General features: G+C 32.1%; 13 protein-coding genes and 4 non-coding genes across 17 annotated transcripts in view; 4 read left to right on the top strand and 13 right to left on the bottom strand. All coding sequences in view use genetic code 11, as the record gives it.

Annotated features, from left to right (window-relative positions):
• Nucleotides 1–21: 21 nt before the first annotated feature.
• On the bottom strand, nt 22–711 carry cemA (chloroplast envelope membrane protein). The gene has a single exon. The coding sequence runs from the start codon at nt 709–711 to the stop codon at nt 22–24; it is 690 nt and encodes a 229-aa protein (YP_008816258.1).
• Nucleotides 712–1,900: 1,189 nt separating this feature from the next.
• On the bottom strand, nt 1,901–2,005 carry psaI (photosystem I subunit VIII). The gene has a single exon. It carries the CDS (start codon nt 2,003–2,005, stop codon nt 1,901–1,903), a length of 105 nt encoding a protein of 34 aa, YP_008816257.1.
• A 233-nt stretch (nt 2,006–2,238) lies between these two features.
• Nucleotides 2,239–3,537, bottom strand: accD (acetyl-CoA carboxylase carboxyltransferase beta subunit). The gene has a single exon. The coding sequence runs from the start codon at nt 3,535–3,537 to the stop codon at nt 2,239–2,241; it is 1,299 nt and encodes a 432-aa protein (YP_008816256.1).
• A 530-nt stretch (nt 3,538–4,067) lies between these two features.
• rps16 (ribosomal protein S16) lies at nt 4,068–5,223 on the bottom strand. Its single transcript has 2 exons — nt 5,184–5,223; nt 4,068–4,297 (listed from the first exon to the last, which is right to left on the bottom strand). The coding sequence occupies exons 1-2, from the start codon at nt 5,221–5,223 to the stop codon at nt 4,068–4,070; spliced, it is 270 nt and encodes an 89-aa protein (YP_008816255.1).
• Nucleotides 5,224–5,705: 482 nt separating this feature from the next.
• trnQ-UUG lies at nt 5,706–5,777 on the bottom strand. Its single transcript has one exon. It is a non-coding gene; the product is annotated as a tRNA-Gln (tRNA).
• A 451-nt stretch (nt 5,778–6,228) lies between these two features.
• psbK (photosystem II protein K) lies at nt 6,229–6,414 on the top strand. The gene has a single exon. The coding sequence runs from the start codon at nt 6,229–6,231 to the stop codon at nt 6,412–6,414; it is 186 nt and encodes a 61-aa protein (YP_008816254.1).
• Nucleotides 6,415–6,875: 461 nt separating this feature from the next.
• psbI (photosystem II protein I) lies at nt 6,876–6,986 on the top strand. Its single transcript has one exon. It carries the CDS (start codon nt 6,876–6,878, stop codon nt 6,984–6,986), a length of 111 nt encoding a protein of 36 aa, YP_008816253.1.
• Nucleotides 6,987–7,138: 152 nt separating this feature from the next.
• Nucleotides 7,139–7,225, bottom strand: trnS-GCU. Its single transcript has one exon. It is a non-coding gene; the product is annotated as a tRNA-Ser (tRNA).
• A 477-nt stretch (nt 7,226–7,702) lies between these two features.
• On the top strand, nt 7,703–8,466 carry trnG-UCC. Its single transcript has 2 exons — nt 7,703–7,725; nt 8,418–8,466. It is a non-coding gene; the product is annotated as a tRNA-Gly (tRNA).
• A 284-nt stretch (nt 8,467–8,750) lies between these two features.
• trnR-UCU lies at nt 8,751–8,822 on the top strand. The gene has a single exon. It is a non-coding gene; the product is annotated as a tRNA-Arg (tRNA).
• A 216-nt stretch (nt 8,823–9,038) lies between these two features.
• On the bottom strand, nt 9,039–10,571 carry atpA (ATP synthase CF1 alpha subunit). The gene has a single exon. It carries the CDS (start codon nt 10,569–10,571, stop codon nt 9,039–9,041), a length of 1,533 nt encoding a protein of 510 aa, YP_008816252.1.
• A 69-nt stretch (nt 10,572–10,640) lies between these two features.
• On the bottom strand, nt 10,641–11,934 carry atpF (ATP synthase CF0 subunit I). The gene is made up of 2 exons: nt 11,791–11,934; nt 10,641–11,054 (listed from the first exon to the last, which is right to left on the bottom strand). The coding sequence occupies exons 1-2, from the start codon at nt 11,932–11,934 to the stop codon at nt 10,641–10,643; spliced, it is 558 nt and encodes a 185-aa protein (YP_008816251.1).
• A 441-nt stretch (nt 11,935–12,375) lies between these two features.
• atpH (ATP synthase CF0 subunit III) lies at nt 12,376–12,621 on the bottom strand. The gene has a single exon. It carries the CDS (start codon nt 12,619–12,621, stop codon nt 12,376–12,378), a length of 246 nt encoding a protein of 81 aa, YP_008816250.1.
• A 1,103-nt stretch (nt 12,622–13,724) lies between these two features.
• atpI (ATP synthase CF0 subunit IV) lies at nt 13,725–14,468 on the bottom strand. Its single transcript has one exon. It carries the CDS (start codon nt 14,466–14,468, stop codon nt 13,725–13,727), a length of 744 nt encoding a protein of 247 aa, YP_008816249.1.
• A 260-nt stretch (nt 14,469–14,728) lies between these two features.
• rps2 (ribosomal protein S2) lies at nt 14,729–15,439 on the bottom strand. Its single transcript has one exon. It carries the CDS (start codon nt 15,437–15,439, stop codon nt 14,729–14,731), a length of 711 nt encoding a protein of 236 aa, YP_008816248.1.
• A 270-nt stretch (nt 15,440–15,709) lies between these two features.
• On the bottom strand, nt 15,710–19,870 carry rpoC2 (RNA polymerase beta' subunit). Its single transcript has one exon. The coding sequence runs from the start codon at nt 19,868–19,870 to the stop codon at nt 15,710–15,712; it is 4,161 nt and encodes a 1,386-aa protein (YP_008816247.1).
• A 214-nt stretch (nt 19,871–20,084) lies between these two features.
• The window catches only part of rpoC1 (RNA polymerase beta), a 2,866-nt gene continuing 12 nt past the window's right edge, over nt 20,085–22,938 (bottom strand). The window contains exons 1-2 of the mRNA in view: nt 22,519–22,938; nt 20,085–21,716 (exon numbers count right to left, since the gene is read on the bottom strand). The exon at nt 22,519–22,938 is cut by the window's right edge and continues 12 nt beyond it. Of these exons, the coding sequence (YP_008816246.1) occupies nt 20,085–21,716; nt 22,519–22,938 (2,052 nt within the window). The remainder of the gene's footprint in view (nt 21,717–22,518) is intronic.

Genomic DNA, 22,938 nt, shown 5'->3' with positions numbered 1-22,938 from the left:
ATAAGTGAATCATTTTGTCAGTCAATCATTCATTGAATGATAAATCACTACAAGTGATGGAGATACGCGATTTAAATAACGAAAAATCCAATATTTTAAAATTGTATCTAAAATGACTGGAAAAGTGGAAACAAGACCAGATATAATTTGATCATTTTGAGCAAATCCAAAATCTTTATAGACGAAACCAATCACTAGTTCCCAACCATGGGTTGAATGGAATCCTATACATAAATCAGTTAATAGAAGAATAGAAAAAGCTTTTATTGTGTCACTTAAATTATATATAAATTCTCGAACCAAAGAGTTAATAAGAACAAGTTCTTGATTACCAAGAATAGAATAACCGCTTAGAATAAAGAAACAAATTATATTTGTCGAGAAGTGCAAAATCGTATTCATACGATCTTCGTTGTGCGTTTTGATTAATTGGATTGTTTCTTTATAGATTCCAGTACGCAGGTTTTGTAGATGTGTTTCCGGACATTCCTTTAACATGTCATCTAAGAAAAACAGTTCTTCAAATTCTATGAATTTTTTTAGAATACTCTTTTCTTTAATATCATTCAAGAAAATTTCGGATTGCCTAGTATTCCACCAATCAATAAACCAAGATTCGAGACTTTTCTTAAATGTGAAAGAGATACACCAGGGCAAAAAGACTATAGATGTAAGATATAGAAGGGGAATGAATGTTTTCTTTTTTGTCATTTTTCGTCTTTATTTAATGAACTCAACTTCATCTCATTCGTCAACTCTATATGATAATAACCTTTCTATCAAGCATAAGTTCTATTACAAGTCATAGAGCTTATAGATAAATCTATATTCTATTCTATCATTTTTTTTACTTGCAGTTCGGGAGTTAGTCCTTGCCTTGTTTAATTTAGAAAAAAGAATACATAAATCGAATAAGAAATCGAAAGAATTCACTGTCAATTCAAATGAAGAAAAAAATGGTGTTTCGAAAGGATATCAATTGCTAAGATTCGAAGAAAAATTATTACTTTTTATGAATACACCAAGGAGCACTTCGGGTTAGGAATATAATAATCGGATTTCGAAATCAAATAACGCCTCATCTATAAAAATGGAAATATTTTGAAAAAAAAAAACGTTTTTTTTTTTCAAAATATTTCAAAAGGTACACAAAATAAATAGGACAATTCTGAAGCTTTTTGTGCAATTTAATTTCTAATTAAGTTCAATTCTCATCAGTAAAAAAGTGGTACACCCAAAAATACAGATAATTCGCCAGCTTTATGTGCAATTTGTGTCCCATTCAAATTATCTTCAATACGAGTCAAGGGAATAAACCCCTGTTCTATGGTTTCCAGATAAACGATACTCTCAAAAGTACTGGTACGAGTAAAAATACCCTCTTCTTTAACTTCTGTTATTATTCTGATGGAGTGAAGCTCGTTCATAGGTATTTCGAGAATAATACGACGATTTTTTCCAGGAAATCCCCAACGAACAAAACGTACCTTTTTCCCTTTTTTATTGAAGATATCAAAACCACCACCTATATCCCAAAAAATAATCGACCCAAAATAAAAACTACTAAAGAGACCCGCGATTCCATAAAAAGCCATCGTGGCCCCTTGTGGAATAAATGGAAAATAAATAAAGTCCGGAATAAAAGAAAAATCACTCATTTTCTCAGAAATAAAGAACAAATCCATACCAAGATAACTGGAAATTGCAACGAACAATAACCCCAATGAACCTAACAAAGTGAAAACGGCCCAAAATAAATTGCTTGTTCTTCGAACCTCCGCCATAGAATATATCAGTACATCGTCTGAGCGAAAGATTATACTCATTACTCTCCTTTTTTTGAATTTAGTATTATAATTGGGGAATAAAAAACCCCAGAATTTTACTTTGTTTTCTGTATCTAAAAAATCTTGTTTTTTTGAACATGAAGAAATAAAGAAGCCATTGCAATTGCCGGAAATACTAGGCCTACTAGAGGAACAAAAATGGAAGGAAAGTTTATCATAAAATGGGTACCTCGATTTACTATTTGTACCTTATATATATTATTTTGATATTTATATAGATTCTTTTTTTTTTTTATTTTTTTATTCTTATTTATATTATTATATAAAGATAGTCTATAATCACTAGAATTTCTATATATTTATACTTAGTATATAATAATTCTAGTGATTATAGCTAAGCCAATATATATCATAATATAATATACCCTTTTCTTATTCAAAGAATTTATGGCTATGCCTTATCATTTTTAGTCAAAGAAAAGAAATTATGGAATTGAAATAACTCACTCAGAACGCCCTTTAAAAGATTACGCGGTACGATTGAATCAAATAAGCCCTTATGGAATAAATATTCAGCTGCTTGTGAACCTTCAGGTACTGCCTTATTCAATGTTTGTTCAATTACTCTTTTACCAGCAAATGCAATATAAGCATTTGGTTCGGCAATAATGATATCCCCCAACATGCCAAAACTAGCAGTTACCCCCCCAGTAGTGGGAGATGTAAGTATGGATACATAGAATAACTTTTTATTTTTTTGATAATCATATAAAGCAGAAGAGATTTTAGCCATTTGGATCAAGCTCAAACTTCCTTCTTGCATACGCGCTCCTCCGGACGCACATACCAGAATAAGAGGTAAAAGTTGATTAGTAGCATATTCTACCAAACGGGTGATTTTCTCACCTACTGCGGATCCCATACTGCCCCCCATAAACTGAAAATCCATAATTCCAATAGCTACAGGAATACCATTTAGTTGACCAGTACCTGTTTGAACAGCCTCAGTTAATCCCGTTTTTCTTTGATAAGAATCAATACGATCTTTATAAGGTTCCTCTTCGGAATGAAATTCAATAGGATCCAGAGAAACCATGTCTTCATCCATAGGATTCCAAGTACCCGAATCAATCGAAAGTTCGATTCTATCTGAACTGCCCATTTTCAAATGATATCCACAGTATTCACAAATATTCATTTTTGATTTAAAAAATTTTTTATAATTTAATCCATAACAATTTTCGCATTCAAGCCACAAATGCTTATATTTTTGACTTTCATCGAGATTATTAGAACTTTCTCCTATAGTGGAATCACTATCATTTGTATCATTCGTACTAGTTATTATACTAGTACTAGAATTATCGCTTTCACTACAATTTCTGCCCTTCAAAAAAATGTAACTATAAAAATAAATATCATTGTATTTGTCAATATCACCTAAATTGAAACTCTCAATGCAACTATCAATGAAACTAGTAATATTATTGTTAAAACTAAATTGAGTCTCATACATGTAATGATCATCATCATTCTTAGAAACAGTATTCAGATCGCTAGAAAAAAAACCTTCCATTTCTAAATAATCCAAATCCCTGTGAATTTTTTTTTCTATATCGGTTAAAATTTTAGGGTCTTCCCTTAGACTGGTATTTTCAATAGGACCAAGACTATCCATTGATTTACTTAATTCACACCTGTATTCTAACTTCCTATTAAACAACATAGAATTAAACCACCATTTTTCCATCGAGTTTTTCCTCTATTTACACAAAAATATAATGAATGTATAGTCATTGGATGAAGAATAAAATAATAGAAATATTCCATTTTGAATATTCTATCTCATGTATTTACTATAAAAAAAGTATATAAATCAAATAACTAGGATTAGTAACTGAAAATAATAAAGAGCGAGTTGGTATTAAAAAGAAATGATAATAAAATCAAAAATAATAAGAAACATTAAAAAAAAAAGTACCTCAATAGGGGTAATCTATTTATCTATTTATAAGTCCAATTACTTCATTTAGTGACTATTTTTTTTCTTTTTCCTATATTCTATCTTTTATCTCTATACATTTTTTCATTTTGTTTTGAAGATCGATGCAAATTTCATTTCTTTTTCTGGCTATAGAAAACTACATCCTATCATTCTATATAAACAACAAGAAATAAGAAAAATTAGGTATGAATAGAACAAGAGAGCGGGGGGATAAAAGAGAAAAGAGTTTTAGAAATCTATATACAAGTCATCCACACCCCCTTTTTTTTATTTCATTAATGGAATTTCGTTTGTTGATTCGAGCTAAGTTCCATAAAAACACCAGCCCTTTTTGAAATGTCCTGAACAGTTCCTGTAGGTTGAGCGCCTCGTTCAAGGAAATATAGAATAACAGGAATATTTAAATAGGTTTGATTCTTTATTGGATCATAAAAACCCACTTTCCGAAGATCTCTTCCCTCTCTTCGAGATCGAACATCGATTGCAACGATTCGATAAACGGCTCATTGGGATAGAGATAGATAAATAATGCACCCCCCCCCTAGAAACGTATAAGAAGTTTTATCCTCGTACGGCTCGAGAAAATAAAAAATTATAATGTATGTAGAAAATTATGATGTCAAATAGATCAATAAAATCATCAAATCAATTAAACTATGACTTAAGTATTTTTCTTTCGTATTTTCTTTTTGAAAAAAAACTCCTCATATTTATAACTCCATAACTCAAATTGGATAATTATCAAATAACTAAAAAGAGAACAAAGCCTTTAGTAGCTATTTCATTTATTGAGTGGTCTCTACTCCCCTTTCTTGCCCGTGTTTCGTTTCTTTATAATTTATTTTTTATAATTTTGGATAATAGAATTGATGAGACAATTTGAAAATGGTATTTACTTGTTCCATGATCTTTTAGCTTTTCTTTGAATCATTGGGTTTAGGCATTACTTCGGGAATCTTCAATCTTTTCAAAAATGGCAGCAACATACCATTTTTTCTTTCTATGAAAGAATCATACAAATAGAAGGTTAATTCCTGCGGCTACACTTTTGATCAAAACAGTTTTACTAATTCCAACCATTTTTTTGAACCTTGCTCAAATTGGATCCTTTCTATTTTTCTATCAAAAATAAACTTACGAAGTTTTTCTAACTTATTAATTTTTACTAACCTTAGATACTTGCCCCTGATAAATGAATAAACTCGAGCTCCATCATGTACTATTTACATCATCAACTTACATCATCAACTGCTTTCCCGTCCCCAAAACAATAAGTTCTAGTGGAACAGAACAAACGATGTCGAGTCAAGAGCATGTTCATTTCTATATACTAGAAAAAATGGCGGATGTAAGAATCCACAGCTAATCTAATCATGTCTTTCAAGTCGCACGTTGCTTTTTACCACATCGTTTCAAACGAAGTTTTACCATAACATTCCTTTAGCTTGGATCCAGTATGTAATTGATTCAATTATGGAATCATGAATAGTCATTGATTCAATCGATACATAATAATCTATCCTTTTTAGGTCAGGGTTTTTCTTCTATATAACGAAAACTTTTTTTAAAGTAAAGACGTAAATGAAAATTAACTCGGTATTTTATCAATCTATTTTCTACTCTCTTTTTAGAATTTGTAAAGTAGAAAAATGGGAATTTAAAAATATTAGAAAAAAAGAAAAAAAAAAATTGAAAAAATTATAAAATTATAATAGATATATATAATGAAATGATTACATTAAAACAATTTTTATACAAAAAAGAAAGTAACAAAAACTCGACTTGTTTTTGAATCCACATATTCGAAAGCAAGTCGATTTAGATTAGAGACGAATAATTCAAAAAGGGGGATAATTTTAATTCTGATATACAATCTGTATTCCAATATGATATACATCATGAATGGATATGCTCTGGGACGGAAGGATTCGAACCTCCGAATAGCGGGACCAAAACCCGTTGCCTTACCACTTGGCCACGCCCCATTTTCGATTTTATACTAATAAACACTATTATTTATATTGGTTGTTCGTCAATTCCAGTTCAAAAATTTCTATAGAAAAATTTGTTGCTAGTATTTTTATATGCGTATCTACATATCTATCTATATCTATCTAGATATAGATAGGATAAGACTCAATTTATTGATCATTACGTACAATTCTATTAAGATATTGTATAGAAGTGTGATTTATTCGATTTTTTTATTTCAGAATAAAAAAAGATTTTGAACTAGATAAGTTCAAATCAAAGAAGGATTTTGGAGGGTTTTATCTTATTTTATTCATTTTTTTTTAGTTTTATTCATAAATTAATATTAATTTCTTTTCCTTTTTATTGTATTTTATATATATATAAAATACAATAAAAATGAAAATTCTAATTAAAAAAAAAACAAAAATAATTTATATTTTCTTAAAGAACAAAATGTTTGTTATGCTTAATATCTTTAATTTGGTCTGTATTTGTATTCACTCCGTCCTTTATTCAAGTAGTTTTTTCTCGGCGAAATTGCCCGAAGCCTACGCTTTCTTGAATCCAATTGTGGATATTATGCCAGTAATACCCTTACTCTTTTTTCTTTTAGCTTTTGTTTGGCAAGCTGCTGTAAGTTTTCGATGATATCTGTAATTTGAGTAATGTCTTAAAAAAAAATTAAGAATTTATCAGAAAACTAAAATTCGAACATTTTAACAATTTAAAAGATCAAATAAGTCTTACAGTGTGAATTATCGATTCCAATATTGAAATTTTTGGATATATACGAAAAAATACGGACCATCTCATCATCTACGTTTTGCCAATTGAGAAATCCTAATCCTATTATTCGATTTGAACCCATCACCAATAGAATACCTAGATTATAGATATGAAAGAATATTTTTGGTAAAAGTAATTATTGATAATTTGTAATAAAAGACTCGACTCTTACTACAAATCCATTTTCGAAACTTATCTTATATATCTCCTCACAAAAATTTAATTTTTTAGAAACTTAGTATTAAAAGAAACAAAATTTGTTGTAATATAAGAGAATCTATTCTCTTTCTTTGTCGTTTTTTAATTATCTTGGAGATTTTATAATGCTTACTCTAAAACTATTTGTTTACACGGTAGTGATATTCTTCGTTTCTCTTTTCATCTTCGGATTCCTATCTAACGATCCAGGACGTAATCCAGGGCGTGAAGAATAAGAAAAAGGTGGATTCTGTGTTTTTCTTGCTTGTGCTGGATTTTAAAATATTTTTAGGATTTTCTTTATTTTAACATCTTTAACTAGTAAATAAAAAAAAATCAAACAAACAAGGAAAACAAAGAAGTTCAACAAAAAATATCAAATTATCAACGGAAAGAGAGGGATTCGAACCCTCGGTACAAAAATTTGTACAACGGATTAGCAATCCGACGCTTTAGTCCACTCAGCCATCTCTCCCCAATTGAAAAATAGAATTACTTTGTTTATGTTATATCACATAAACAAGAAGAGCAAAAAATGGAGCTTGAAAAAAAAAGACTTCTTTTTATCTTATTTTTTATCTTATCTCTTTTTTTTCTATTTGATTTCGATTCATTATTATATTCTATATTCTTCTATTTTTTAGTTTCCTTTTTTCTTTTTCTACAGCCAAAGAGCCCGGCCAGTACCTAGTCGGGCTCTTTTTATTCCCATGAATATTGAATAACAATGATTTATTTGAATTGAATGTACTTTATTCGAAAAAAAAATACCTTCAGCAAAAACAAAATCCAAAAATGTAATTCACCCCGTTTTTCAAATTTCATTAGAAGATACTCTAATTAAACATGTCAATACTCGAATTATTAGAATATTGAATATTATGCCCCTCTATTTCTTTATTGATTTTGTCTGATTGCTTTGTTCGACAAAAGATACAATAATTGTATTGTAGCGGGTATAGTTTAGTGGTAAAAGTGCGATTCGTTCCATGGACCCCTAAATAGTTAAGGGATCCCCCGTTTGATTCATATTCCGATCAAAAACTTTATTTCTTACTTAAAGGGAATCCTTTATACCCTCAATGAATGATTTGCGGTATAATATACATTATCGTAATTTGTATACAAGAAGAATCAATTCTAAATTGACAACTTGAGTTCTAAAATTATGAAACATAAGTTTTTGGAATTGGATCTATAATCCGAATTTTTTTGAGTATGACGAAAGGATCTATGGAGAGATATATAGAAAGTTTCTTTCTAATCGTAACTAAATCTTCCATTTTTTTGTATAGTAGAGATTGAAGCAAAATAGCTATTAAACGATTCTTTTAGTTTACTAGAGACATCTACATTTTTTTAGCTCGACAGAAATTTTATGCTTTTCCTAAAGATTCTATTAAATAGAAATAGAGAACGAAGTAACTAGAAAAAAAACATAGATTATTATAATACTGCTCTTCTAGAGGGATCATCTAAAAAGCAAGATGTTTTAAACTTATTCATACAAAACAAAAAGGCTGACATAGATGTTATGGGTCAATTTTTTGATTTTCCATCTCTTAATTTTTTCTGTAAAGGAGCCGAATGAAACAAAAGTTTCACGTTCGGTTTTGAATTAGAGACGTTAAATTGAAATCAAAATGATGAATCAACGTCGACTATAACCCCTAGCCTTCCAAGCTAACGATGCGGGTTCGATTCCCGCTACCCGCTTATATTCTCTATTTATTCTATTTGAATCTATCTTTTTTCTTATAGAATGAATCTAGAATTTTAAATGAATTTGTCAATTCTTTTTTTTAATTTCTTAATTTAGTTTTAGGTATTTATTTTAGGTATTTATAACAAATTGAATTTTATTTATTTTCTATAAATTTTCTATATCTTTTCTATATATAGAATATAGAATTCCTATATATAGAATATAGAATTCTTTTATTCTTTAACCTTTTTTAGTTAATAAGGTTAAAGAATAAAAGAAAAAAAAAAAAATAGAAGCGTCCATTGTCTAATGGATAGGACAGAGGTCTTCTAAACCTTAGGTATAGGTTCAAATCCTATTGGACGCAAATTGTTTGCATATATTTGCATATATATGCAAATATATGCAATTTATACCTTGTCCTTCTATTTTATTTATTCTATTTTTTTTTTTTTTTTTTCTATTTTCATTCGAATTCATTTTATTTATATATTAATATTATATTCAAATGAAATAAAAAGATATTAAAAGATACTAATTATAAGAATTTGAAAGTGAAATTATAAAGTTATTAAATGATTAATCAATTTTTTTCTACCTGTTCCTGTAGTAAAAAGAGTTCCATCTGTTCTTGAATAGCTTCCTTCAAAAGGACTTCTGCTTCCCCAGTGAATGTCTTGGTAGAAGATATGATTTCTTTGAATTGAGGTTTATTCGTGTTTAAGTAAGCACGTAACTCAACAAGAAATTTCCTTACCTGTCCAATTTCTAATGAATCAAGATAACCATTCGTTCCAGTATAAATAGTTATTATCTGTTCTTCCACGGTAAGAGGAGCTGATTGGGATTGTTTAAGCAACTCGCGCAATCGTTGACCTCTTGCTAATTGATTTTGAGTAGCTTTATCGAGATCAGAAGAGAATTGGGCAAAAGCTTCTAATTCTGCGAATTGTGCTAATTCCAATTTTAATTTACCAGCTACTTGTTTCATGGCTTTAATTTGAGCCGCCGATCCAACTCTGGAAACGGAAATACCTACATTAATAGCGGGTCTGATTCCAGCATTGAATAGATCGGCAGATAAGAATATTTGGCCATCTGTAATGGAAATTACATTAGTAGGAATATAAGCTGAAACATCTCCCGATTGAGTTTCAACTATTGGTAAAGCAGTCATACTTCCTTCGCCTAACTGAGAACTTAATTTAGCGGCTCTTTCCAAAAGACGTGAATGTAAATAAAAAACATCCCCTGGATAAGCTTCGCGACCAGGTGGTCTTCGTAATAGAAGAGACATTTGGCGATAAGCCTGTGCTTGTTTGGAGAGATCGTCATAAATGATTAAAGTGTGACGTTCACGGTACATAAAATATTCAGCCAGAGCTGCTCCTGTATAAGGGGCGAGGTATTGTAATGTAGCTGGAGAATCCGCTGTTTCAGCTACTACAATAGTGTATTCCATTGCTCCTCTTTCTTGTAAGGTATTCACCACTTGAGCCACAGAAGATGCTTTTTGACCAATAGCTACATAAACACATATTACATTTTGTCCCTGTTGATTGAGAATAGTATCTGTGGCTACTGCTGTTTTACCCGTTTGTCTGTCTCCAATAATTAATTCTCGTTGGCCACGTCCTATGGGGATCATCGAATCAATAGCAATAAGTCCTGTTTGGAGAGGCTCATATACGGAACGTCTCGAAATAATACCGGGAGCAGGAGATTCGATTAATCGAGATTCCGAAGCTGAAATTTCTCCTCGACCATCAATTGGTTTAGCCAGGGCATTTATAACACGACCCAAATAAGCCTCACTTACAGGTATCTGAGCAATTCTTCCTGTTGCTTTTACTGAACTTCCCTCTTGTATCATCAAACCATCACCCATTAATACAACACCAACATTTTTGGATTCCAAATTCAAAGCAATGCCTATAGTACCCTCTTCAAATTCCACTAATTCACCCGCCATTACTTCATCAAGACCATAAATACGAGCAATACCGTCGCCTACTTGAAGTACGGTACCCGTATTTACAATTTTTACTTCCGTATTATATTGCTCAATGCGTTCACGGATAATTTTACTAATTTCATCTGCACGAATGGTTACCATGAAAATTTCTTAATTTTATTTTTTTAGAAGAAAAAAATAATGCCTATACTCTATTTTATAATAGAAAGACTAATCAGTTATTTTTTCTTTCATCGTCCCAAACATGCCAATATTAGCACTGACAGTACGTAAATGTAACTCGTTGTTCAAGCAACTCTTTAGAGTTCCTAGAGCTCCCTGTAAGGCTTGTTGTAAAACCCGTTGTCGGACTTGATTAATCACTCTTTGTTGTTCAAAATGAATGGCTTCGTTTTTGTAATTTTCTAATTGTTCCAAAGTCGTATAAATTGAATTAATTAAATTCAATTTTTCTCGTTCGATCTCAGAATAGCCATTCACCCGAAAACGATCTGCTTCCGTTTCGACTTTCCTTAAGCGGGCTTGGGCTTTTTCCAGCTGTTCAATGGCCCCTTCCCGTAATTCTTCTGAGTTTCGAATAGTTCTCAAGATTTTCTGTTTTCGATTATCTAATAAATCACTTAATGAAAGTAGACTCTCTTTCCATTCATTTCAAAATGTCTAGGATCTCTTCCCGAACCAAACATGAATCTTTCGATTCATTTGGCTCTCACACTCAATTACTTATGGGAAATTTACCAATTTTTTATGTAATGAGCCTATCCTCTCTTCGCTATTTTTATTTTTAAAATATTGAAAACAATTACCAATATAAGACCAGAATATTCGGAGGACTCTTCTGACCAAACAAATATATGTCAGCAAAGTTGTTTTTTTTCTTCAAATCCAAAGAATTCTTATTCATTTATACATAGGTCATCGATTACGCATTGTACAAAAGGGAGGGTTAAATTAACCCGTTTTTCAATTTCTTGCCGTAAGTAAATAGGATTCAAGCCATTTTATCGACATGAGTGTTCTATATCGAAAAAAAAATCTAATAATTTTATCGAAACCATTTCATTTCTGTATTAACATAGTGGTAGAAAGAGTACTACACTGCGTCTAGACTTCAAACTATTCACTTTAACCATGGTAATAGTCCAAAATTATTGGTTAATAGAGAATCAAAGTGGATTACCAATAAATCGCGAAATGCTATAGTTCTTAAATATTTTTTCTTAAATTATTGAAAAAATTTCATTAATTCAGAAGTAATTTTCAGAAGTAATTCGCGGGATTATGCACATTTTCTTAGTTATAACTAAAAAGTGCAGTTTGGTTGGATCCAATCTATTCTTTGAAATAAACAACTCGCACACACTCCCTTTCCAAAAAAAACCAATACACCTAACACTACACTAAGATTTATTGGATTTGTTGCTAAAATATCGGTATTAAACCCGAAACTTCCGGCGGATGGCCAGTAGCCCAAACAAAGGAAAGAATCGGTTATATTTTTCATATGATCTCATCTCCTCTTATGAATAGACTAATTATCTTTCTAAGATTCCTATATTAGTTAGATATATATATAGATAGATCTATCTATATATATATATCCATATATTATTTGGATTGGTCAATCAATTGGAAGATTCCCTAAAAGAATGATACTTATTCGAATTAGATACCAGTTCTTATATCCATTGCAAAATCTCTCAAGTTTTAACACTTGAGAAAAATTATCTTAAAAAAAAGGGGGGGTCATTGGACTAAAAAAGAGAAGAAAGAGGGCGAATCAGTATGTGAATTCTTCACCTTTCAATTAGTCCTTCCCCTGTGTTCTTGTCCGAACGGATAAAGAATTATAGGAGTGAAATATTAATATAAATAGAATTCGAAAAAGCAAGACCGGTAAAGCAAGTCCACGGAAAAAAGGATATGTATTTCTATTTTTTTAGGATTAAACAAAAGGATTAGCAAATAAAAGTGCTAATGCTACAACCAGTCCATAAATTGTTAAAGCTTCCATAAAAGCCAAACTAAGCAATAAAGTACCTCGTATTTTTCCCTCTGCCTCCGGTTGTCGTGCAATCCCTTCTACAGCTTGCCCTGCAGCAGTGCCTTGACCAACCCCAGGTCCAATAGAAGCAAGCCCTACGGCCAACCCAGCAGCAATAACAGAAGCAGCAGAAATAATTGGATTCATGATAATTTCCTCGTAACCTAAATATAAAATAAAGAAATAGTTAATGATATAATCAACCAATAAATTATGACTTAATTTTTCAATTATCAAGATTTATTCGGTTTAAAGTAATTAATAAGAATTCCGAATTGAAAATATTAATAGTTATTGAACTCTACGAATTACTTCGAGATTTATTTTTTCGTCTCTACCTACATACATAGTTTTTTTTTGTGAATATGTAGAACCTTTGTTCTTATCCTACCTTCAATTTGGAATCATTCTTTGAATTCTTCGTTTTTTTATTCCATTTTTTTAGTCATTGAATATTCAATTCACAATTCGAGATGAAACGGAAAGGCTTTGTTTTTTAATCCCTATCGAAATTTACAGTAGTAGCGGGGCAATTTTAGATATAAAATATTAGTTATTTTATATAATATATATGGATATGGTTAGTTCATATATAACTAGTTCATATAGAATATCCTATCACATATACGTGGGTTTCTTCTATCCTGTAAACCAATTATTTTGTGTTTTAGATTCAATCGAATTCGAAAATCATTCTTTGAAACCTCAAAAGAAAGAGTTGTCTTATAGTGATCCGATTATATACACCCAGTTTGACCCCCCGCACTTATACTTTATTTGTTATCTTGTTTTTTTAAGCTCTCCTCCCCCTTTTATTATTACCCCATATGGATACAATCAATCGAAATAAATTCGTTAGATTTAATTATTGTTTCATAGAAATATTGGAATTTGGGTGATCTAAATGTTATTTTTTGAATTCTCTTTTGGTCAATCGTTGAATTGAATGTAACTGAAACGGGAATCTCCTTTAGTTCTATATAGTATCTTTTTATCACACGCCGTAAACGTAAATATCATACAGAATTCTAATTATGGCTCTTAATTTTTTTATTTATTATTTTTTTTTTGAATATCCAATATATACTAATATATGCTAATATATGCTAATCGAATATCTATCTATATCTATCTACCTATATCTATATAGATATAGGTAGATAGATATAGATGTTTACTAAGTAGATTATATTGAGCCGCAATATATGTGCGGCAAGCTAAACGAAAAGGACTATTTTGTAGAAAACTGGTCAATGATGGCCTTCCATGGATTCACCTATATAAGCCGCAGCTAAAGTAGCAAAAATGAGAGCTTGAATACCGCTTGTGAATAATCCAAGGAACATGACAGGTATAGGAACTACTAAAGGTACTAAAGAAACAAGAACAACAACTACTAATTCATCAGCTAATATATTTCCGAAAAGTCGAAAACTAAGAGATAAGGGTTTTGTGAAATCTTCTAAGATGTTAATCGGTAAAAGGATTGGGGTTGGTTGGATGTATTTATTAAAATAAGCTAATCCTTTTTTTGAAAGACCCGCATAGAAATATGCAATTGATGTAAGTAAAGCTAAAGCAACGGTAGTATTTATATCATTTGTGGGTGCAGCTAACTCCCCGTGAGGTAATTGTATGATTTTCCAAGGTAAAAGAGCCCCCGACCAATTAGAAACAAAAATAAATAGAAACAAAGTTCCAATAAAAGGAACCCACGGACCATATTCTTCTCCAATTTGAGTTTTGCTCACGTCTCGAATGAATTCAAGAACATATTCAAAGAAATTCTGACCGAAAGCGGGAATGGTTTGCAGATTTCGAATAATTAGAATGGCTGAAACCAATAAGAGAGCAATTACAACCCAAGAAGTAATAAGTACTTGGGCATGTACTTGGAAACTCCCTATTTGCCAATAGAAATGTTGACCTACTTCCACAGCAGATATATCATATAATCTTTTTAATGTGTTGATAGAGCATAATAAAACATTCATATTGTCCTGTCCTCTCAAAAAATAAGAACTTGAAGGGGAATTATTTTTATTCAAACATCTCCTTTCCTTTTTTATTTGTCTACTTTCATTTTTTATTTTAAATACCGCGACTAATCACATAAAATTTGTGTTTGTTCTTTTTATATTTATATTATTTATATTTTTATTTTTTGTACAATTTATTACTAGTATAGTAATCGATTCCCTAAATCTATGAACCCCTCCAACTAAATCCAATAATTTTTTTATTTTATTATTAATCAAGAATTTCGTATATAGCTAGAACGGCCCTCACAAATTGCAAATACTAATTTGTTAAGAATTAATCGAATTGAGGCTATAGCATCATCATTAGCTGGAATTGAAATATCGGCGAGGTCCGGGTCACAATTTGTATCGATTAAACAAATTGTTGGAATTTCCAAAGTTATACATTCTCGAAGAGCCGTATATTCTTCTTGTTGATCGACGATTATTACAATATCAGGTAACCCCGTCATATATTTAATGCCGCCAAGATATGTTTCCAAATGAGCTAAATGTCTCTTCAATATAGCGGCATCTCTTTTTGGAAAACTATTGAGTCTCCCCGTCTTTTGTTGCATTCTCAAGTCCCTGAACTTTTGAAGTCGTGTTTCTGTAGTATACCAATTCGTTAACATACCGCCGAGCCACTTTTTATTAACATAATGACACCGAGCTCTTATTGCAGCCCGTGCTACTGAATCCGCTGCTTTTTTTTTTGTACCAACAATTAAGAATTGTTTTCCCTCACTTGCTGCATCAAAAACTAAATCACAAGCTTCTGATAAAAACCGAGCAGTTCTAATAAGATTTGTAATATGAATACCCTTACGCTTTGCAGATATATAAGGTGACATTTTAGGATTCCATTTTCTAGTACCGTGGCCAAAATGAACTCCTGCTTCCATCATCTCTTCCAAGATTATGTTCCAATATCTTTTTGTCATTTATATTTATCCCCACACTTTTCTTTCATTTCAAAATCGAAATTCTATAAATTTTTTGAAATGAAAGAAAGAGACCCGGTATACTGAAATAGAAATAAGTGTTCCAAAGGAACCTTCTCTTCTACCGAAGATTGGCCTTTGATAAATGATCGGGCCATTTTTTCTATTTAATATTTAATATGATTATTCTCTTTATTATCTTTCTTTTATTATACAAAATAAAATGACCGAAGATGAATCCGCTCTTAAGAATCATTATTTTAGGAATTATTAAATACTAGATTGCTGCGATGTATCGCATAAATTCTTTGAAACAAAAAAAAAGAATTCTCTGTGGTGAAACAAAATATCTCTCATTTCGCCCTCAAATAAATTCTTTTTTTTTGTTTCCGAGGTCATCTTGTTATATTGCCTTTGCTTTGAACGGTTCATTATTCTTTTGAATCCGGTACCAACAGGTATCATTCCCCCTAAAACAACGTTCTCTTTCAGACCTTTCAACCAATCTATGCGCCCCCGGAGAGCGGCTTTTGATAAAACTCTAGCAGTTTCTTGAAAACTTGCTTCAGATATGAAACTTTGAGTATTCAGAGATGTTTTTGTTATCCCCAATAATAGAACTCGATAGCAAATCGCCTCTTCTAAGGAACGCCCTGCTCGTTCGGCTCGCAACAATCCAATTAGTTCACCGGGCAAAAAAACATTAGACATTCCATCTTCGGAAACCAAGACTTTTGATGTTATTTGACGCACAATAATTTCTATATGTCTATTATGAATGTGAACTCCCTGGGATCGATAAACTTTTTGAATTTTATTAACCAAAGAAATACGACTTTGCGCTATCGTTAGCTCAGCACCAATCAAGAATCCCCAAGGAATGCCAAGAATTTTTGTTATACGCCCATTCCAAGTATCAACTCTCTTTTCTAGGTTCATCGATATTGAATCAATCGAACGAACTTCTAATACCTGTTCTACTTTTGGAAGACCTTGTGTTATATCACCCGATCTCGATTTTTCATAGATAAATGTAACTAATATATCTCCTTCAGAAAGTATTTCCCCATAATGGCCATGAACCGTTGCTCCAGGAGTCGCCAAATAAGGGTTAGCCGATCTTATTCCTACAGAATCCATTTGAACTGTTAGAATTTGACCCGATTTTAGGTGTGGTGCATTTTTCGTTTGAACTATACATACATTTTCGCAAATAAATTGACCAAGACTCATTATTGTAAACGTTTTTTCACAATAATTATGGTGGAGAAAATGCCAATTCAAATAGAATGGATTTAAAATGATGTTACTACACAGATCAGGTTTATAAATTCTCTCGTTTTCGTCCAGGAAATAATATTGGAATACTTGAAAAGTTTCTTTTAATTTGTCAAGTTGCCCATTTTTAATTATCGAGATCTGATTATGAGTTATTAAACGGTAAAAATCAAAATGGGCAACTTGAGGGGCTATTCCTAAAGGACCTAACGAATTTTTAATTGGAATCATAGCATCTCTTTGAATTTGATTAATTCCCTCTTTTATCCCATTGTAATATTTTCCATGGTTGAATGATCGTATTTGAAAACAATTCGATGATGACAAAATTATCAAAGATCGGCATTTTTCATTTCTATTCAACAACATACGAATAGTTCCATGATTTTTACTAAGTGATTGTTGAATTTTTTCCCTCGAATCAATAGAAAAAAATGGATTGATGGTGGTGCGGTCCGACTCATTATCCAAGATAAATCTTGAACCGGGCGGATTATTCCTTTTTCTTATATATGAAATATGGGATTTCACTAAGTCAATTCTTAAGAAATATCTAACCAAACCTTTTATACTTATTTCAACAAAAGAAGCATGCGCATTTTCTATAGAAGAAAATTTTTTGTCTTGATCCCAATTTAAGACTAAACAAGTCCTAACTAATTGAATACTTGTATCAGAAATTCCCCGAATGGATTTTCCATTTCCAGAAAGAATATAATTAATAACTTTAAGTTCCAGATTATCTCTTTCTTGGAACATATCTTGGGGAAAAAGTTTTACTAAATTGATCCTATCCGCTATTTCATATAAAATTACCGGTCGAACCAAAACAAAATACTTTTTTTTCGTAATTGTGATCCATTGGACATAGATCCAATTTTTCATTTTTTTTTCTTTTGAATTTTTTTTTACCGTTCTTGGTGGTATCAACACGGCACTGTGTCGGGATATCTTATCCATTTCTCCGGGAAAATAGATATCCCCGGAAAATATTTTTAATTCAATCTTTTTTTTTTTCTTCTCCAATCGGACCAATCCCCTTACTCGACTTCTTATATTTAAAGTGATTAGTGTATCTACTTCAACGATACTATTGTTCCGTACCATTATGGAAGAAGATTCTGGTAAAATATGCACTTCCTCGGGAATGAAAAAAAATTGATCTACTTTAATTTGGTATTTTGTCTTAAATTCTTTAACTCCTTGATACTCAATTAAAAAATCCTCTTTTTTAAAAATGGAATTTATACCTATAGTCCTATATTTAGTAATTCCCGAGCTCTGTGTTCGGTATTGAGGATCATCGAAATAAGCAAGAATGCTATTTCTACGAAAAATACCATTGATTGGTATTTCAATCGAGATACTGGAAGCTAACATTAGCTCTTTGTCTCGTTCTTGAATCGATTGGAATTGAAATGGAATAATTAATCTATTTCTCCGCCTCTTTGCTAATAAATCCGTAGTATCATGGAAAATAGTAGGATGTGTAAAATGACAATGATCTATAGATATGATTTGATTAAATATTGAATAATCTGAAATCCTTCTTTCTTTTTTATCAGAAGGATTGAAACGAAACAATTTATGTCTTACTTTTTTTTTACTTGCTAAAAGGTTACAAAAATCTCTTTCTCCAGTAGAAAGATAATGAATGTTCATTTGATCTTGATCTTTTCGGATTGAAAAAGAGACTGAACCGGACCTGTATGATTTTCCTGATAAAATCCATAAATGACTTGTTTTTGGTAAGATATGGACATTACTATATCTAAATTCTGATGCATGGTACACATCGGTACTCCAATGCATTTCTCCTTCTAAGTCAGAATAGACATGTTTTCGAACTTTTTCTTTTAAATTAAAAGTGTATGTTCCTGCGCGAATCTCGGCAATTACTTGTTCTGATTTTACATATTGATTGTTTTGAACTAATAGAAAACTTTTTGGTGGAATAGTCACATTATGTATAATATCACCACTTTCAATAGTAACATACAAATCTATATAACATAGAAAAGCAGGATGCCCATGACGTGTACGTGTAGGATGAACCAAATCTTCATTGAATTGAATTTTTCCATTATAAGGTGCTCGCACCTGTTCTGCAGTACCTCCAGTGAAGACTCCGCCAGTATGAAAAGTTCTTAATGTTAGTTGAGTGCCCGGTTCTCCAATGGATTGGCCCGCAATAATACCTACAGCTTCTCCTAATTCCACCAAGTGACCATGAGTAGGACTTTGGCCATAACACAATCGACAGATCCAAGATGTATTCCTACAGGTAAAGGGAGTTCGGATAGATATTGGTTGGGTTTGAAGGGTTTTAAATCGATTGATAAGTCCAATTCCAATATCTTGATTTCTAACGGCAATGCATCGTGAACCTCTGTATATATCGTCTGCTAATACACGACCAATTAATGTTTGTATCCATATTCTTTCCGGCATCATTCCATTCTGGGTATTCACCGAAATTCCTTGAATGGTACCACAATCCGTTCGACGTACAACAATGTGTTGAACCACTTCAACAAGTCTGCGTGTAAGATATCCAGCATCTGATGTTCGTACAGCAGTATCTACAACCCCTTTACGAGCTCCGTAGCAAGAAATTATATATTCTGTTAAAGAAAGCCCTTCGCGCAAATTGCTTTGAATAGGTAAATCAATCATTTGTCCTTGTGGATCCGACATTAATCCTCTCATACCCACTAATTGGTGTACTTGAGACGCATTTCCTCTAGCTCCCGAAAAGGACATTATATGGACTGGATTAAAGGGGTCGGTCATCCTAAAATTAGGATTCATTTCTTGTCGAAAATATTCACTTGTAGCATACCATATCTCAATGGATTGGCGTAATTTTTCTACTGCATGTACATTCCCATAATGATGATGTTGTTCCAAAATCAAACTTTGTTGTTCAGCATCTTGGACTAGCCATCCTTTAGAAGGTATTGTTAAAAGGTCATCAATTCCTAATGAAATGGATGTATCCGTAGCTTGACGGAATCCCAGAGTCTTTACTTGATCCAGGATATGTGATGTATATGCCATTCCAAAGTGATCTATTAATCTGCTAATAAGTCGTTTAATGGCAGTTCCACCTATCACTTTATTGTGAAAGACTAGATTGGCCCGTTCTGCCATAAGTACCTCCATATTCCACTCAGTGGGATTCGGTTCAACAATGGGTTTGAGTCAATGATTGGAAAACTGCCTTTTCTTTATCTTGATTTGCGTAGAAATTGAAAAACTATGATTTTCGTTAAACCATGAAGACCTGAATTTACATCGGTATCATAAATTTTCTTATCTTAGATACCAACCATCTATATGATCTATATGATTAGATATCATATGATTAGATATCATATGAATAGGCCCGGCAAAAACCTTGTATAGCTTCTTCGATTTCTCGATAAAAAGAAATATGACCAACATTGGTTCGAATGTATATAGAACGAATTTCTTTTTTTGTACTTCTTACTACTAGATAATGCTCATAAATTTCATGATAGGTACCTAAAGATTCATAGTGAACTTCGATAGGAACTTCTCTTGACGAAATAATGCGTTGATCTAGTCGCCACCGGAGCCACAAAGGACTATCGAAGTTTATTCTTTTTTGTTGATAAGCTCCAATTGCATCATAGGAATTACAAAAAAAGGGTTCTTTTTTTTTCGTATACTTATAGTTATTATCTCGAATTCTTTCATTTTTAAGATTTCTAAAATTTCCGCAATTCCGTGGATTATACCTATTTGAATAAATACCTCGACGATTCCCGCTCGTTAATATGTAAAGTCCAATAAGCATATCTTGAGTTGGTACGGAAATAGGATCCCCAATAGCCGGAGACAGGAGGTTCGTATGAGAAAACATAAGTAAACGAGCTTCTGCTTGAGCTTCTAAAGATAAAGGCACATGAACAGCCATTTGATCCCCATCAAAGTCTGCATTGAATCCCTTACAAACTAATGGATGCAAACAAATAGCACGCCCCTCTACTAAAATGGGTTGGAATGCCTGTATACCTAATCTATGCAGAGTCGGCGCTCTATTCAGCAATACGGGATGTCCCTGCATAACTTCTTGAAGTATTTCCCATACAATCGGTTCTTTTTCCCGAATTTTACTCTTAGCAATTCCTATGTTCGAAGCAAAATGTTTTCGAATTAGACCACGAATTAGAAATGTCTGGAAAAGTTCTATTGCTATTTCGCGGGGCAATCCACATCTATGTAATGAAAGTGATGGACCTACAACAATGACAGAACGACCCGAATAATCAACCCGTTTCCCAAGTAGAGTCTCGCGAAATCTTCCCTCTTTGCCCTCAATTATATCAGAAAATGATTTGTAAACCTTATTATGACCGTCCCTCATCGGTTGTCCGCGGATTCCATTATCAAGAAGTGTATCCACGGCTTCTTGTACCAATTTCTCCTGACACATTACTAATTCTCCTGGAGTAGATCTACTTGTTGTTAATAAATCGATAAGAGTATTATTCCGATAGATAACTCTTCTATATAGTTCATTAATATCAGAGCTCATTAGTTTACCCCCATCGATTTGAATAATCGGTCTCAATTCGGGAGGAAGAACTGGTAAAAGACATAAAACCATCCATTCTGGTTCTATATTTGTTCGGAGAAAATGCTTAGCTAATTCTATGCGTCGAACCAAAAAATTCTTTCTTCTTCCAACTTTTCGATCTTCCCATTCGTTTTCATTGTCCGGGGATCCCTCTTCCCCTAATTCTTTCCATTCTATCAACGAAGAATCCATAAGAATTCTCAAATCCAGATCGGCCAATTGTTCTCGGATAGCACCCGCTCCACTTGAAATTTCTCGATTTCGAAATATATCAAAACCTTGGGTAGTAAAAAAAAGTGGTATGCTGTGTTTCCAAGATTGGATTTCATATTCGAATGAACCTCGTAATCGTAAGAAAGTGGGTTTTTTAACTACGGGTCTAGCAAACGAAAAATTGAGATAGGATCCAATCCAATAAGATCTCCCCCTTTCAAAATCGGACGTGAAGGTTTCCTTTCATCCGGCTCAAGTAGTTATACCAAATAAAAAAAACAAAGGGTTTTCACTTTCAAAATCTATAAAAAAACTCTAATCTAAAAGAAAAAGGTTTACTCTTTACTCAAGTTCTCAATAAATACCAATCAACATTTCATTGACATATTCTTTTTTTTTTATTTTCTTAATTATTTATCCAATTCTCAATTAAGGCAGAAAAGAAATGAAAAGTAAAGTTCTTGAGTAGTCTACTCCCCTTCGAATGCGGAATCTTCAAAAATGGATTAATTAAATTAATTAAATAAAAGAGTATCCCGAAATTCATAAGAGATTTATTTGTCTATGTATCATTCCATTCGATCTTTTAGGTCCAAACGTCGCCTCGATGGTTCTGTCAGGATGTCCTTAAGCCTATATGCGATGTATAGACTTCTGCAACCACGATATATTTGCTTATTTGAACATAATTTCAGTTCTTTCTAAAAAAGATGGAATCGCTAATTCTACAAGAAAAAATATTTTTTTTTTCACGAGGTACGTACAGTTAGAAATTTATATTTATAATTTCATATTTTTTGTTACTGAATTGACCATAGACCAATTCCCTTTTTATTAGGGAGTATTCAATACATCCATAATTCTGAGTTTCATGTTACTCATTCCAAGAGACATGTCAGATTCAGGGCATCCCAATTAAATTAAATGGAATGACAGTTTCTCATTCGGAATCTGTACAATAAAAATTTTTATCAAATCACACATCGCAGTATACTAGACTTTCTAATTCCTTTAGAGATTTATCTAAAAGATTTGCGATATAACTAGGAAGACGTTTCAAATACCACACATGAGTTACTAGGCATGCCAGTTTTATATAGCCCATTTGATATCTACGTATCCGAGAATCAATAAATTCTACTCCGCATTGTTCACAAAATTTTGGGTCGTCCTTTTTATCTCTGATTACTCGATAATTTCCACAAGCACAAATCCCACTTTTTATAGGCCCAAAAATTCTTTCACAAAATAATCCATCTTTTTCGGGTTTATTGGTTTTGTAATGAAAAGTATAGGGTTTTGTTACCTCCCCCACTATCTCTCCATTAGGTAGGATTTTTTTTGCCCAAGCACTTATTTGTTGAGGAGAAACTGATCCAATTCGGAGTTGTTGATGTTTATA

Source organism: Glycine soja, chloroplast (genome assembly GCF_004193775.1).
Source record: "Glycine soja chloroplast, complete genome".
Classification (NCBI taxonomy): domain Eukaryota; kingdom Viridiplantae; phylum Streptophyta; class Magnoliopsida; order Fabales; family Fabaceae; genus Glycine; species Glycine soja.
Note: the sequence above shows the minus strand (reverse complement) of the source record. Positions and strands in the feature narration are given on the sequence as shown.